The sequence below is a fragment of the Argiope bruennichi genome, chromosome X1, assembly GCF_947563725.1.
Source record: "Argiope bruennichi chromosome X1, qqArgBrue1.1, whole genome shotgun sequence".
Classification (NCBI taxonomy): Eukaryota; Metazoa; Arthropoda; class Arachnida; order Araneae; family Araneidae; genus Argiope; species Argiope bruennichi.
Genome location: NC_079162.1, coordinates 23,006,531 through 23,020,047, shown reverse-complemented (window position 1 = coordinate 23,020,047; position 13,517 = coordinate 23,006,531). Strand labels below are relative to the sequence as shown.

At 33.0% G+C, this 13,517-nt stretch overlaps 1 protein-coding gene across 2 annotated transcripts in view; it reads left to right on the top strand.

Annotated features, from left to right (window-relative positions):
* The window catches only part of LOC129958981 (transmembrane protein 169-like), a 51,557-nt gene extending 39,026 nt beyond the window's left edge, over positions 1-12,531 (top strand). For both annotated transcript variants that reach the window (XM_056071746.1, XM_056071747.1), the window contains 2 exons: positions 8,664-8,847; positions 11,233-12,531. In XM_056071746.1, coding sequence (XP_055927721.1) covers positions 11,239-12,261 — 1,023 coding nt within the window. In that variant the 5' untranslated portion in view covers positions 8,664-8,847; positions 11,233-11,238 and the 3' untranslated portion in view covers positions 12,262-12,531. The remainder of the gene's footprint in view (positions 1-8,663; positions 8,848-11,232) is intronic.
* The last annotated feature ends 986 nt before the right edge of the window (positions 12,532-13,517 follow it).

Genomic DNA, 13,517 nt, shown 5'->3' with positions numbered 1-13,517 from the left:
AAAGAAAGATGGATCTACGAGATTTTGTGTAGACTATCGACGGCTCAATGATGTCACAAAAAAGGACAGTTATCCACTTCCACGAATCGATGACACGTTAGACATTCTTAGCGGAAACAAGTGGTTCTCTACCTTGGATTTGAAAAGCGGTTATTGGCAAATAGAGATACATCCTGAAGATCGTGAAAAGACAGCATTCACGACAGGAGGACAAGGACTTTGGCAGTTTAAGGTCATGCCGTTTGGTCTCTGTAATGCACCAGCTACCTTCGAACGCCTCATGGAGACAGTGTTGAACGGACTCACTCCGGAAGCTTGCCTTGTTTATTTAGACGACATCATCATTGTAGGGAAAAGTTTCGAGGAACACCTCAGCAACCTAAGGAGAGTATTTGAAAAATTGAAAGAGGCCAAATTGAAGCTAAACCCCTCCAAATGCAACTTATTCCGTCACGAGGTGAATTATCTGGGTCACATAATTTCTGCTGATGGTGTTAGAACTGATCCACAGAAAGTGTCAGCTGTAAAAGACTGGAGGCGCCCTAAAAATGTGCATGAGGTTAGAAGTTTTCTCGGTCTGTGCACATATTACAGAAGATTCGTTAAAGGATTTTCTTCAATCGCGAGACCTCTCCACAGGCTGACTGAAAACAAACAGAAGTTCTTGTGGACAGACGAATGCGAGGAAGCATTTAATAGCTTGAAGGCGGTTCTAACATCGTCTCCCATTCTAGTTTATCCGGATCCCGAAAAGCAATTCATTCTTGACACGGACGCAAGCCATGAAAGTGTCGGAGCAGTTTTATCCCAAGAAATTAACGGCCAAGAACATGTCATCGCATACTGGAGCAAGTGTCTTTCAAAGCTTGAAAGAAATTACTGCGTCACCAGAAAAGAATTACTGGCCATTGTAAAAGCTGTTGAGAACTTTCATAGTTATCTTTACGGTCGGAAGTTTCTGCTCCGAACGGATCATGCGTCCCTGACATGGCTTTTAAATTTTAAGAACACCGAAGGCCAGATAGCTAGATGGATTCAGAAACTTGAAGAGTACGATTTCGAGATCAAACATCGCAAGGGGTCCCTTCATGGTAATGCTGACGCCTTATCAAGAAGACCATGCTCGAATGCTTGTTCTTACTGCACTACAGTCGAGAAGAAATATGACATGATAACACCTGTCATTCGTCAAATAAAGGATTCGGTATCGACACAAATAGACCGTTGGGGCGATAAAGAAGTCAGAGAAGCTCAACTTACGGATCCCGACATAAAACCTATCTTGGAACTTCTTGAATCATCTAGCACTAGACCCAGTTGGCAAGATATCTCCAGCTATCGTCCGGATAGCAAACGCTATTGGGCTCTCTGGGATTCACTCCATATTCGTAATGGTGTATTATACAGAAAATGGGAGTCTGAGGATGGCAAAACATCAAAATGGCAATTAGTACTCCCACGATCAAGAATACCGGAAGTGTTGGAACAATTACACAGTAGTCCAACCGGAGGTCATTTTGGAATATTGAAGACCATCCAAAAGGTTCGGGAGCGGTTTTTCTGGAGCAAAGTAAGAGATGACGTAGAAAGATGGTGCAAGTCCTGCGATGCATGTGGGGCCCGAAAAGGACCCAAAACACGATGCCGTGGAAAATTACGGCGCTATAATGTAGGGGCACCATTTGAAAGAATCGCGTTGGACATCTTAGGGCCTCTCCCACGTTCAAATGATGGCTACAAATACATCTTAGTTGTCAAGGATTATTTTACCAAGTGGCCCGAGGCTTACCCGATCGCTGATCAAGAAGCTACAACAGTTGCCGAAGTATTGCTGCAGAACTGGATTTCTCGCTATGGGACGCCCCTTCAGATGCACTCTGATCAAGGCAGAAATTTCACTTCTGCTGTATTCAAGGCACTTTGTGTCCTTCTTAAGATTGATAAGACACAAACTACCCCCTTACATCCCCAGTCAGACGGCATGGTTGAGAGATTTAATAGAACGATCTTAAACCATCTCTCTATCCACGTTTCCATGAATCAACAAGACTGGGATCGGAAGCTTCCTATGTTCCTGCTTGCCTATCGAAGTGCCGTCCATGAAACCACTGGATTCACTCCCTCCCAGATGCTCTTCGGTCGTGAACTCCGTCTGCCCTGTGATCTCCTGTTTGGGCGCCCTCCTGATGTGCCTTCTTCTCCTGAAGAATATGTCCATGAACTACAGGAACGTTTAGAAAGTGTGCACGAGTTCGCCCGTAATCGGATCGACATCGCAACGGAAAAGATGAAGACCAGGTACGACACGAGAGCTACAGGACATGAATTTCACGAAGGTGACAAGGTTTGGTTTTGGAACCCGATTCGACGAAAAGGACTTTCTCCAAAGTTACAGACAAATTGGGACGGTCCATATGCAGTCCTAAAAAGACTAAATGACGTTGTGATTCGTATCCAAAAATCTAAGAACTCAAGGCCTAGGGTTGTGATCGGCTGGCCCCTTATTTTTGTAACTCTAGGGACGAAACTAGCTGATCGAAAGAGCCACTTATATGCTTGTATGTAACTGTGTACTGTCGACCATTGTATATACTTGTAAATAATTTTTACCTATTCAAGGATTGTACTGCCCGGGACGTGCAGTCCTTGAGAGGGGGGCAATGTTACGAATTCTGTAAATTGGTGTAATTTGTCTTATGATAATGAATGTTATATGTATCCCATTGTATTTCAATAGCAAGTCGCCAAATTGGCGAGATATTGGCTCATTGGCGACGTTTTAGGCAACTAATTTTTATCGCCAAATTTGGCGACATTTCGCCAAGTTTGGCGACGGAAGTTGGAAACCTTGGCGACAGAGAGGATTTTCTAGAGGGATCCTGATTTCTTGAATTCTCTCCAAGGTTCTGGATTTTTCTAATATGACATAACTTCCTGTTAGTGACGTCACTTCCGGCAGAGAGCATATAAAAACAAGCACGAAAGATTAGGAGTGGTATTGGAGCCTTAGACAGCAAGCAAGCTGTAGGCTGGTGACTGAGCTATTGAATGCGCAGTCTTCGTTAAATAAATAGCTTTATTTTTTTTTTTTTTTTAAGGATTCTGCTTATTGAATTTACTCTAAGCACATCGCAGGAAATTCGTAACAATATATATATATATATCCTATTTTAGAGTTGTTTCCAAAAGTCAGATACACTCATATTGTTTCAGGAACCTGAGACTATCAGCTTGGATGATTTTATGCAGGAGAGTGGTGATATGCTGCAATAAGATGAGCACATTTCAAGAATTATTTTTTAGGCCTTAACCATGAGATGTGTTTTCTTTCAGATCTTTTCTGCTTGTCATTTTGTATCGTACTATTTTAGTTCAATTGGAAACTTATGGGCTTATTGTTCTATTACTATTTGCAGATTATTCACAGTTTCTGTATTGATGAAGAAAATGTAAACATCTTCTCCACCTTTTGTTTCACTTTTATTTTGGTGAAATCAATGCCTCCTGGCTCACACAAAAAAAACACAGAGGCTTTCCATATGCTAGAATAGAGAGTAACTTGATGTGGAACCCTATTATCCAAACTTCCGTAGCTAATCAAATTCAACATATTCAATTAGGTAGTCAGGCAATCACCAATCTACTATTTTGAATACTTAAAAAAATTGATTAAAAATGTATATGTACACATATGCATTCACCTTCCATGAGTTTTAAATTCTATATCTAAATAATCATGATTCACATCGCATTGTTATAGTTCACATTCTGATTTCCCTTTCTTCTTTCCAACATTCCATTTTCTGAAATCCATTTTGCAAATGTTTCATTCTCTGTGATATGCGTAAGACAGTCTTCTTAGCATTATCCAAGATCTTCATTTTACAGCTGCAGCCCCATTCATTGATTTTAAATTATAGGTTGAATTTTTAATATTAATTTCTTTTAATGCATATTAATTCTTTCAATGTCATGAGTTATAAAATTTATTCATTAGTTGTTATCATTGTTAATTTGATTAAAATTTCTGCAAGAAACAAAATTTCACCTGTGACTTAGAATATATGATAATCAGGACATTAAAAAAAAGGAATGAAGTTTAGGCTCAAGTTGTTTAAATTTTAAAGAACATATTGCTTATGGGTTTTGTTGGGCTTTATTTGAGAAACAAATAGTGATTAAAAAGTGGCAAAACAGATATATTAGAGGGTAGGGGATTTTTCTGTCTTTTTCAGGCATTTTATGTGTTTTTAATTCTGATCTGTTTGGCAGAATTATTAACAGAAATTCTGTTTAGTTATTAACAGTAAATTCTTTTCAGTTATTAACAGACAGAAGTTCTAACTTATTTTGCTATATATATTGTAATGTCTTGATCTAGACTGATAAAATAACGAAGCAGAATTTTCAGGCAATTCTTTATTTTACAGCCCTATATATACAAAAGAACAACTTGTTCTAATCTTGGTTAAATAAATATTTATTTACATCTGTGATAGAAGACACAACAGTCAAAGTCGAAGGGTTTTCTTGAAACTCAGTTGGTTCTCGGACTCCGAACTCGTGGGCGTAGTCCAACAGTCTCCCTGCAATTCGGTTCTTCTCTTCTTCTAAAAAAAAAAAAAAAAAAAAAAAAAAAAAACTCCCCACTTTATTTCGGCGACAATCTCTGTCTCTTAATTTACATTGGTCATTTGAGCTCTCTTTGGGCCAATCGGGGTTCAGCAATATGCTCTCTCAGCGGCGCCAGTCGGTCGTGGGAAGGTTCTTTGTGTGACGCACCTTTCACAACTGACTATTCTGGAACACGGAGTTATTATAGTCCTTTTACAATGAGAAACATTTAGCATCCAGATGTTTGGACACCCCTTTTTCTTTGAAGGTACGATCAATACCTCTTGGACGAGGAATTCCACATGTGGTCTTTCACTAGTCGCTAATGAACAGATGCGAGGCCACCCAGGTGAAAAGATCCACCATGTGGCTGTCTCGAGGAGTTTAGTATTTAACAGCGTCGACACAGCTGGCTGTAAATGTCTTATCAGTACTGGGAAACGGGGAATGTTACAATATCTTTAACCTCTTGTGCTATAAATTAATTGGTAGAAGTGTATATAGCAGAGTTCATAGCACGTCTTTATAGTACAAAAGGTTAAATAATAAATCTGTATTTGCTTTCAGTGAACAGAAATTTCACAATTTGTAACTTGCATTGCATAAAATATTTGCTGATACTAGGAGAATTGCACTTGTATTAAAATCAAGAAAATGAAGATAATACTTTATATTGTTCAAAAGAAAAATTATTTACAGTAATTCATGTATCTTATTTTACTTGTAATTAAGTTTAGGAAACTAGTAAATTTAATTCTTTTAATTTCAAAATTTATAATTATTTAAAATAAATTTCTCGCTAAAACGTAATAAAAGAAAAGTGTGTATATTCATTCAAAATTTAATTGTGTTTTTCCTATGCCTTTAAGAATTTATCGATGCATATGCACTCACAGATTACAAAATAAATTTACTCAGGGCTTTACTGGCATTTTAAATGAATATTTCTCTGAAAGCATGTTTCTTATCCTTAGAGCATATTTGTAGAATTGAACTTTAAAGAAATTGTCTTAAATTCAATGCTCTATTCCCTAAATCAGGTACAGTTTCATTTAATCTAGCTATTTTAATTTAATTCATAGCTAGATGGTTCTAAAAATATTTGGATTGTTATTGAATAAAACTGCCTTGTGCAAATATTCACATTTATTTTAGAAATTTCTTAAATGACAACATCTAAATTATTATCATTTAATAATGGAAGCATCCGAATTTTTGATTGCAAAAACTAGGTTAGTGAACTTGAGAATATATCAATTGCAGATATTTCTTATAATATGAAAATCCAGCAATATTTTCATTGTCATTTTTAAGTTTAAGTCTTTGTGATCTCTCCCTAACCTTTTTTTTTTAATCATTAGTGCAAGAAAGGATAATAATCATAATACAGAAATAGCTTCATGCAATCTCTAAATGTTAGTATATAATTACTGCAGTTTCCCTAAATTTATTAATATATATATATATATATATATATATATATATATATATATATATATATATATATATATATATAATATTGTTACGAAAATTCCTCCACTAAGTCCATAAAGTCAACGGGTTTGCTTATAGTGGGTGTATGGTGTAAACAGTCAACAACAGGCCTCAATAGCAAATAATGGCGTTTATCAACACACAAACACGAATACACAGACGACAAACCGAGACGTACATGAGCAACTAACAGCAGCTTTCTTAGAAACAAACAGCAGCCCACAAGTTGTAATCAGTAGTAAGCAACAAACTGCACACGAAGTGGAAGATCTCTGCAGGAGGAGAGAATCTACATTGCTATTTTCCATGGTCTGACCAGATGTTTTCAATTCTCTTCTGTCTCCTCGCTTTAGCTGTATCCAACTGCCAACTCACTACTATACGACTGGCTACTTCTATAATAAACTTCAACAGGGGTGTTTGTGCTCCGGGGAAACCCCGGAATTCCGGGGATTTTGAACTTCGATACCCGGAAATTCCGGGGATCGTCGTTCAAAAGGAAGTAGGAATAATAATGAATTATTTATTTTGATCTGGGTAATTTTGTTTGCTTTGAAAGCAGAAAACGCAAGGTCAATGTGTGTGGTGAAAACTTTTCCTTTCTTTCTCCAAAGGCAGTGATAATGCGTGAAAAGGGGGAAAAAACTTCTTTTTTGTTCTTTCCTTATTGCGAGTTATGACTCATTCCCCCGGTTCTCGGACATTCTCTTCTGGATTCTTTTCGGCAAGTAGGCGCGGCAGAAAAAAAAGGGAGAGACTTCGTTCGACCAGATGTGCGATCACGTGATCTGGGTTCAAAGGTCTTAATTTTGCAAAAAAAGTAATTCATTGAACTTTTATAATTAGGTCATTCAATACTTCATAATTGTAATTTTTCATTTCTCCCCCCCCCCTTCTCGAAACTCTAAAATGTCGGTAGTAAGTCCGTAAAAGTTTCAGGGGATTTTTTGGGGTCCCACAAACACCCCTGCTTCAAGTTAAACTCACAGCTCAATTCACCAGTTGCTTGAGCTCCACTCAACGCTTGCACTTCGCTGGACTGATCCAACTAATTCGCCGTTGACTCGCTATACGACTCTATACTACTACTTCACTGACTTCGGCTTGGATAGCCGGGATTTATAACTTCCGGAGCAAGGCAGAGAAGGTTCTCGAACATTCACGCATAACTCGGCTCCTACTGGAGATATCGCCAAAATTCTTGTCCAAATGCAAGACCTCTACTAAAAAGCAATTTTTAAATTCGAAGCAAAGGTTGAAGAGATATTAAAAAAAAAAAAAAAAAAAAGGAAAAAAGATTTAATTGGGCAAATCCCGTTTTAAATGGACATCTGAACAATAAGGCTGTGTGACTTGAAGCGATTAGACCAAAATCTCACTATATGGTAGAGATGCCATAAAACACATAAAGAGAAGAAAAAGAAATTTCCATTCTGATTGCATTAGCCATTAATCAAATTCTGCCCACACTGGTACAGTCATACATTCTCAAATTATAACACTAACAGTAGGTGGTATAAATTCCTTAAAATACATGAATTAAATAACTTCCAAATCTGCTGCTTTCCGCATATGATCATTTCCCTGATAATGATGAATTTATATTTCAAGAGGATTTAGCTTCATGCTATATTGCCTCTGTATGTTAAAACTGCTTTCAAGACAACAAGATTTCACTACTGGATTGGTTTGGAATAGACCATTCCTTAACCTAATCGAAAATCTATGGAGCAGGCTAAAGAACTTGTTACGCAGAAGCAACCGAGCAGTAAAACCCAATTAATTGAAGCAATAATCGAATCAAACCGTCAGATTACAAAAATGCGCTTTTTCCTAAAGGCTTTAACAATTTTGACTACTACTGTATATGAAATACAAGGCCCATTCAATGACGTAGAACCATTAAATGGACTTTGTATTTCATATTCATAGAACCATTAAAAAAACGGCATAGTATGTATATTTTGGTCAAAAGAAAGTATGTTCTCTCTTTGAATGAGGGAAAATAAACATTTATAGATGCTGTAATAACAATATAGGCATTGCCTTCAAATTAAATATGGAATATTAGAAAATAAACATAAAGGTCAAGTTAAAAGCGCTTATAAGTTAATTTTTGAGTTTGCTATAATAAAACAGTTATTCATGTCGCATTTTTAAGTTACAATGAAATGTTTGTCGCTTCTTTTTTTTAAAAAAAAATTGGGCATAATGAATACATTTTTTAATTATCTGGTGTGAAACAGATATGAAATCTTATAGATCATAATTTAGTTTTTGGTTTTTAATCTTCGAAACTGTTGCCACAAAGCCCTTTCTATATATTTTATTTGGATTATATTTGTGATGATTAAGGCTTAATTTTTTATATATGTGCAATTATTGTTTGATGCATTTAAATTGTATCCATTTTGGCAATGACATTGTGTAACTATATACAATATATATAAGAGGTTTATAAATATAAAACCATACTTAATATTTATTTTTATATAAATATGTATTACAGAATTTTTAGCTGATTCAAATTTTTTTTTTTTATGTTTTATTTACAGAAAAACAGAGAAGTATTTCTACATGGATTATAAAAGACTTTTATGGACTTTGTGGTAGGGAGACCAGCAGAATTATTCATGCATCATCATTCGATTTCTGTCTGAGTTATAGGATACTAATTGGATCTGTGCTGAAAAGAAACATCTTTAGCAATTTATCATCAAATTTACAAGAAAAAAAAAGGTATTGTTTATAATTTTATCTTCTTTAATATTATTTGTGTAGATATGATTGAACATTATTTAGTGCTGACTAAAATACTTCAGCCATGTCTCTAAACGTTTTTCCTTTTATATATAAAATTTTCATTTCATTTGGGCAAAAACATACTGTATTGTACAATGTGTTTATACTTAATAACTAATAATTTGTTTCATTACTATTGCTAAATATGTACTAATTCTGTTTTATGGGAGAAATATAGTATTATGGATAATTATCAATGGATACTATCTTGGAACACATTTGAAATCCAGATTTAAAAAAATCAGTTTCACCTATAGGTCCATTAAAATGGCATGATAGTCCTATTATTAATAATGAATTTTCCATAATTAATTTGAATTTTTTCATTTAGAGCTTAGATTGTTCTCTAAATTATTTGGAGATAAAATGGCATGAACTTTTATATCAAGGAACGGTTGTTTAATGTTCAGTAGTGTTGGCATCCAATTTTGATTGTAGAAATTTATAACATGGCGATATATTGTAAAATAACGAAATTTCTATTTTTGATTATTTGATGATTTGATGAAAATTTCTATTTCTTACTGTCTACATATATCTTATTGGATGGACTGTGCAATACTTCTCCATAATTTCTGTTTTTCATTTAACTTCTATTATAACTACTAACTTCTATTATAATATAGTAGTGAAGTTAATTATTTATATTAATTTTTACTAGCCTACCCGTTTTTAACATAAAAATATAGGTTCCATCGCATTCATTTTCAGCCTATAAATTTAAAATTGTATTTTATTAATTTTTTTGAAACTTAGATTTATACAAAGTTTTAAATGAAATATTTAATTTTAGCAATAAAAATATTTGTTATTGAAGATGATTTTTCAGCTGGAAATATTTTTTTATTTAGAATTATTTTACTAAATCTTTTAATTCCTTCTTTATCTATTTGTTTGAATGTTATTCCTCAATTCCAAAATTTTGTCTTGTAAAAATATGAAAGGAATAGGCTCTGTGTGGCAAACACTTTCCCAAACAATTACTTAATTTTACATATAACATTTCTTTTATCTAATTCAAAATGCTCTTTAATATAATAGAAGGAAGAATTTTTGAAACACTAATTTATGTACAGAAGTAACATTTTTTAAAAAGCTGTAAGCATATCTTTTTCTAGCTGCTATTCTGATAGTTTTGAAGAATTATATATGATAACTAAGGAGTTGACAGCATGCATCAAAATCAGATAAAACCAGAATATTAACATCAGAATTCATATCATAATTTCGATCTCTTGTTGCTCATTAATTCTAGTTATATATATATTTGAAACAAAATTAAAGCATTGATCAACTTTAATGTAATGCATATGTCTTATGAAAATATATAAAAAAAAAATGTTGTCAGTATCTTTTAAAAGAACTTTTATTTAACTTAACTTGACTTGTTCATGCTTGTAAAGATGAAATTTTATAATAAAATTTTTCTTTGCCTCCTAATATTCTAGAAGTTTGGAATTTTGTACATTTATGTATTTTCGATGATAATTCTATTTTAATAATTTCAGAAATTGATGTATAATTTATGATTAATTTAATTAAATTTTGATTTCTTACCCTTGGAGCCATCTGTTAATGTTTGAAAGCAATTAATTTTAAAAATAAAAAATAGAATATATTTGAAATAAAAAAAAATCTGCCACTTAATTTACTAATAAGTGATTTTGAAAACAAATTTTTACTAAATTTTTTTAAGCTAGTTTGATCCCTTTACATTTGCAAACAGACTGCTGAGATTGAGATGACATTTAAAGTTTTTTTAAGAAATGTGAAATAAATATTGATCATTACATGATTTTCTATAGGTAATGACAAATACCAGACAAAAGTATCAGAAGAAATTTACTTCTTAAATATAAAGAATAAAAGTTACTTCAAAATTTTCTATATCCAGTTCGCTTAATTTAATATTGAGCTCTTCCATCATGAACACTTATTATTAGATAAGTTCATAGCAATATTCATGTTGCAAGTTAATGCTGCTTGATTATACCAAATCTTCAATTTTGAATCTGGTATCCTAATAACACAATTAGCTGACTTATTAATCACTGCAGTATATGGTTTCTTGTGACTTAATATTTTTATCGATTACTGAGAAATAATGTGTGATTGAACTTTCAAAATTGGGAAAGGGAGTATATTCTATTTTTATGGATTTTTTTTATCATCCTCATCAAATATTCATGTGCATTTCTCCTTGCGAGTTTTTTTTTTTTTTTCTTATATGGTATTATTATGTGAATGAAACCGTTTTTTCTGAAAGTATTACTTACGGAATTATTTTTTACAAATTAATTTAACAGCTTTATCTATTTTTAGTTTGCCATGGATGTTGCAGATAAACCAGTTTTTGTTCCTCCAAGAAAACGAGGATCCAAGTCCTCTTCCAAGTCAAGCAATGAAAGCCTTCAAATGCTTGGTACCGTTTCTGGCAATAATTGTTCTCCTCAAAATTGCTCGAAAATTGATCATCGAGCTAACAGAAAGTTGCATCAACCTGCTGCTCACGATTATTCTAAAGAAAGGACTAATGTTAAAGTGCATTCCACTGCACTATGTAAAGCTGGGTCTCCTGGACGAAGATCTATCACATATCAAACCTCATCTTCAAAGGCAAATAATGGAAAAAGTGATGAATCAGATCGAAATAGTGATGTGTCTGATTGTATACATATCAATGATAGTGGCTATGCGGAGATAGAATTATCAAATGAAAGGTCCGCTTTAAATTCACGTTCAGTTTCTTCTATTGGCTCATGTGGTGGAAGTTTTGTAACCATGACTGGTACTGTTAAACGAGGTCGAAAGAAAGGACAAACAATGGATATGAAAGTTCAGATGTCACGAGAAGAATTGGATGAATTGGAGCATAGCATTCTTTCTCAACAAATTGAGGATGATGATAGGTGTTTCTTTGGTGTACGCAAAGGTCCACATGTGCTTATTCTAAGCTTGATACTAGTCCCTGTAGTATTAGTTTTATCTGCAGGATATTCATTTTATATGGGAACAATGACTTGGTACAATGTTCTTGTTTATTTCAGTGAAAAGAAGACAATATTACATAAAATATGTGTAAGTCCTCTATTAATTATCTCGTATCCATTTTTAATCACTTTATCAACTGTTGGTTTAGGAATTTATGCTGCTGTAATCCAAATATCATGGCATTTTGATACTTGGCGAAGAGAAATTCAAGACTGGGAAAAGGGATTTTATGGATGGTTATGTGGCGTTGTACATCTTGAAGATTGTTCACCTTATGAAGTTGTCATTTTAACTGAAGTATTGCCACCATCAGATGAAGTGAAAGAAGCTAAACAAAATTTAGAGGATACTGCTTTGTGAATTATTTTAATGCTCTAAGGGCCATTAATATATATATTGATTATTTAAAATTTACTATTGCAATATCTTACATATTTAGAACTGTAATTTTATATGATTTTACTTTTTACTAATAGGTGCCAAAATATTTTTTTTTATGAAATTGTCTTGCTGATTTTTATAAATAATTGTACATTATTAAATTCTATGTTTTGAAATGAAACATTTTGTAATTATGTAAATATTCTTTGAATTGCAAAATTTGCCATATTGCTGCAGAATATTTGAATATCTGTGGATTTTTAATATTTAGTGGTGAATTATTGTAAAAGAGGTTTACATTATAAAACTTAATTTTATGCAAACAAGAGTTCATCCATGTATGTCTTAAAGAATTTATTTATTGAGTTTAAAAATTAGAAAATGATTTCATTTGTTTGTTGAATTTTATTCAGATGTTCTTTTCGTTTTAAATTTGAAGCAGAAACACGTTGAGAATTTCAGTTTAGAATCATATTTGGAGATCTACTAAATTATAATATTGATAATTCTTTGCAGTTTTTTTTATATAGATTTTGAACAAACAGTTTAGTTCTAGACTGGTTTTCTACTGAATATATATTCTTTAAAATTTACCTTTAATATATAGGGGATTAGTTTACTGTTTTTAGAATATTGTTTTGTAATTATTTTTCATGATTTTTTTTTTTGTTGTTTTGTTCGTTCCATTCTCTCAAGTTGTGATACCATTTCCATGCAAAGAAAAAAAAATCCATTTAGACCTGGCGCATACCTGCGATTTTTAATCGGTCGATTGTTTAGAAGTCTAATCTAAACAATTCAGATTCAGCAAATTCAGTCTATAGGTTCAAGTTCGAGATTGCATACATTTAGATTGATAATTTTTTCGACTCGGCACTCAAAAGATTGCACCGGTGGCCTTTTGATTTAACAAGAGGTCAGCTATGAGATGATAATTCAAAGTATATGAAGTTTATATGCATTCAATTAAATAATCATTTTGCACCTATCATAATGGTTGAATGTCGATACAAGAGTTCTGAAACTGGCTTGTATTATTCCAAACTATACGAAGTTATTGTATCAGTGCACGGAAAAGAGGCCTGCGCTGCACTTAAAATCAAGGAAATATTGATAATTTCACACTTTTAACAAATATTTTCTATTTTTATCAATTATACATGCATTTTATAATATGTATTAAGTAATTTTAATTAGATTAATCAGTCTTTGATTATAATTTAGATGCTTTGAAT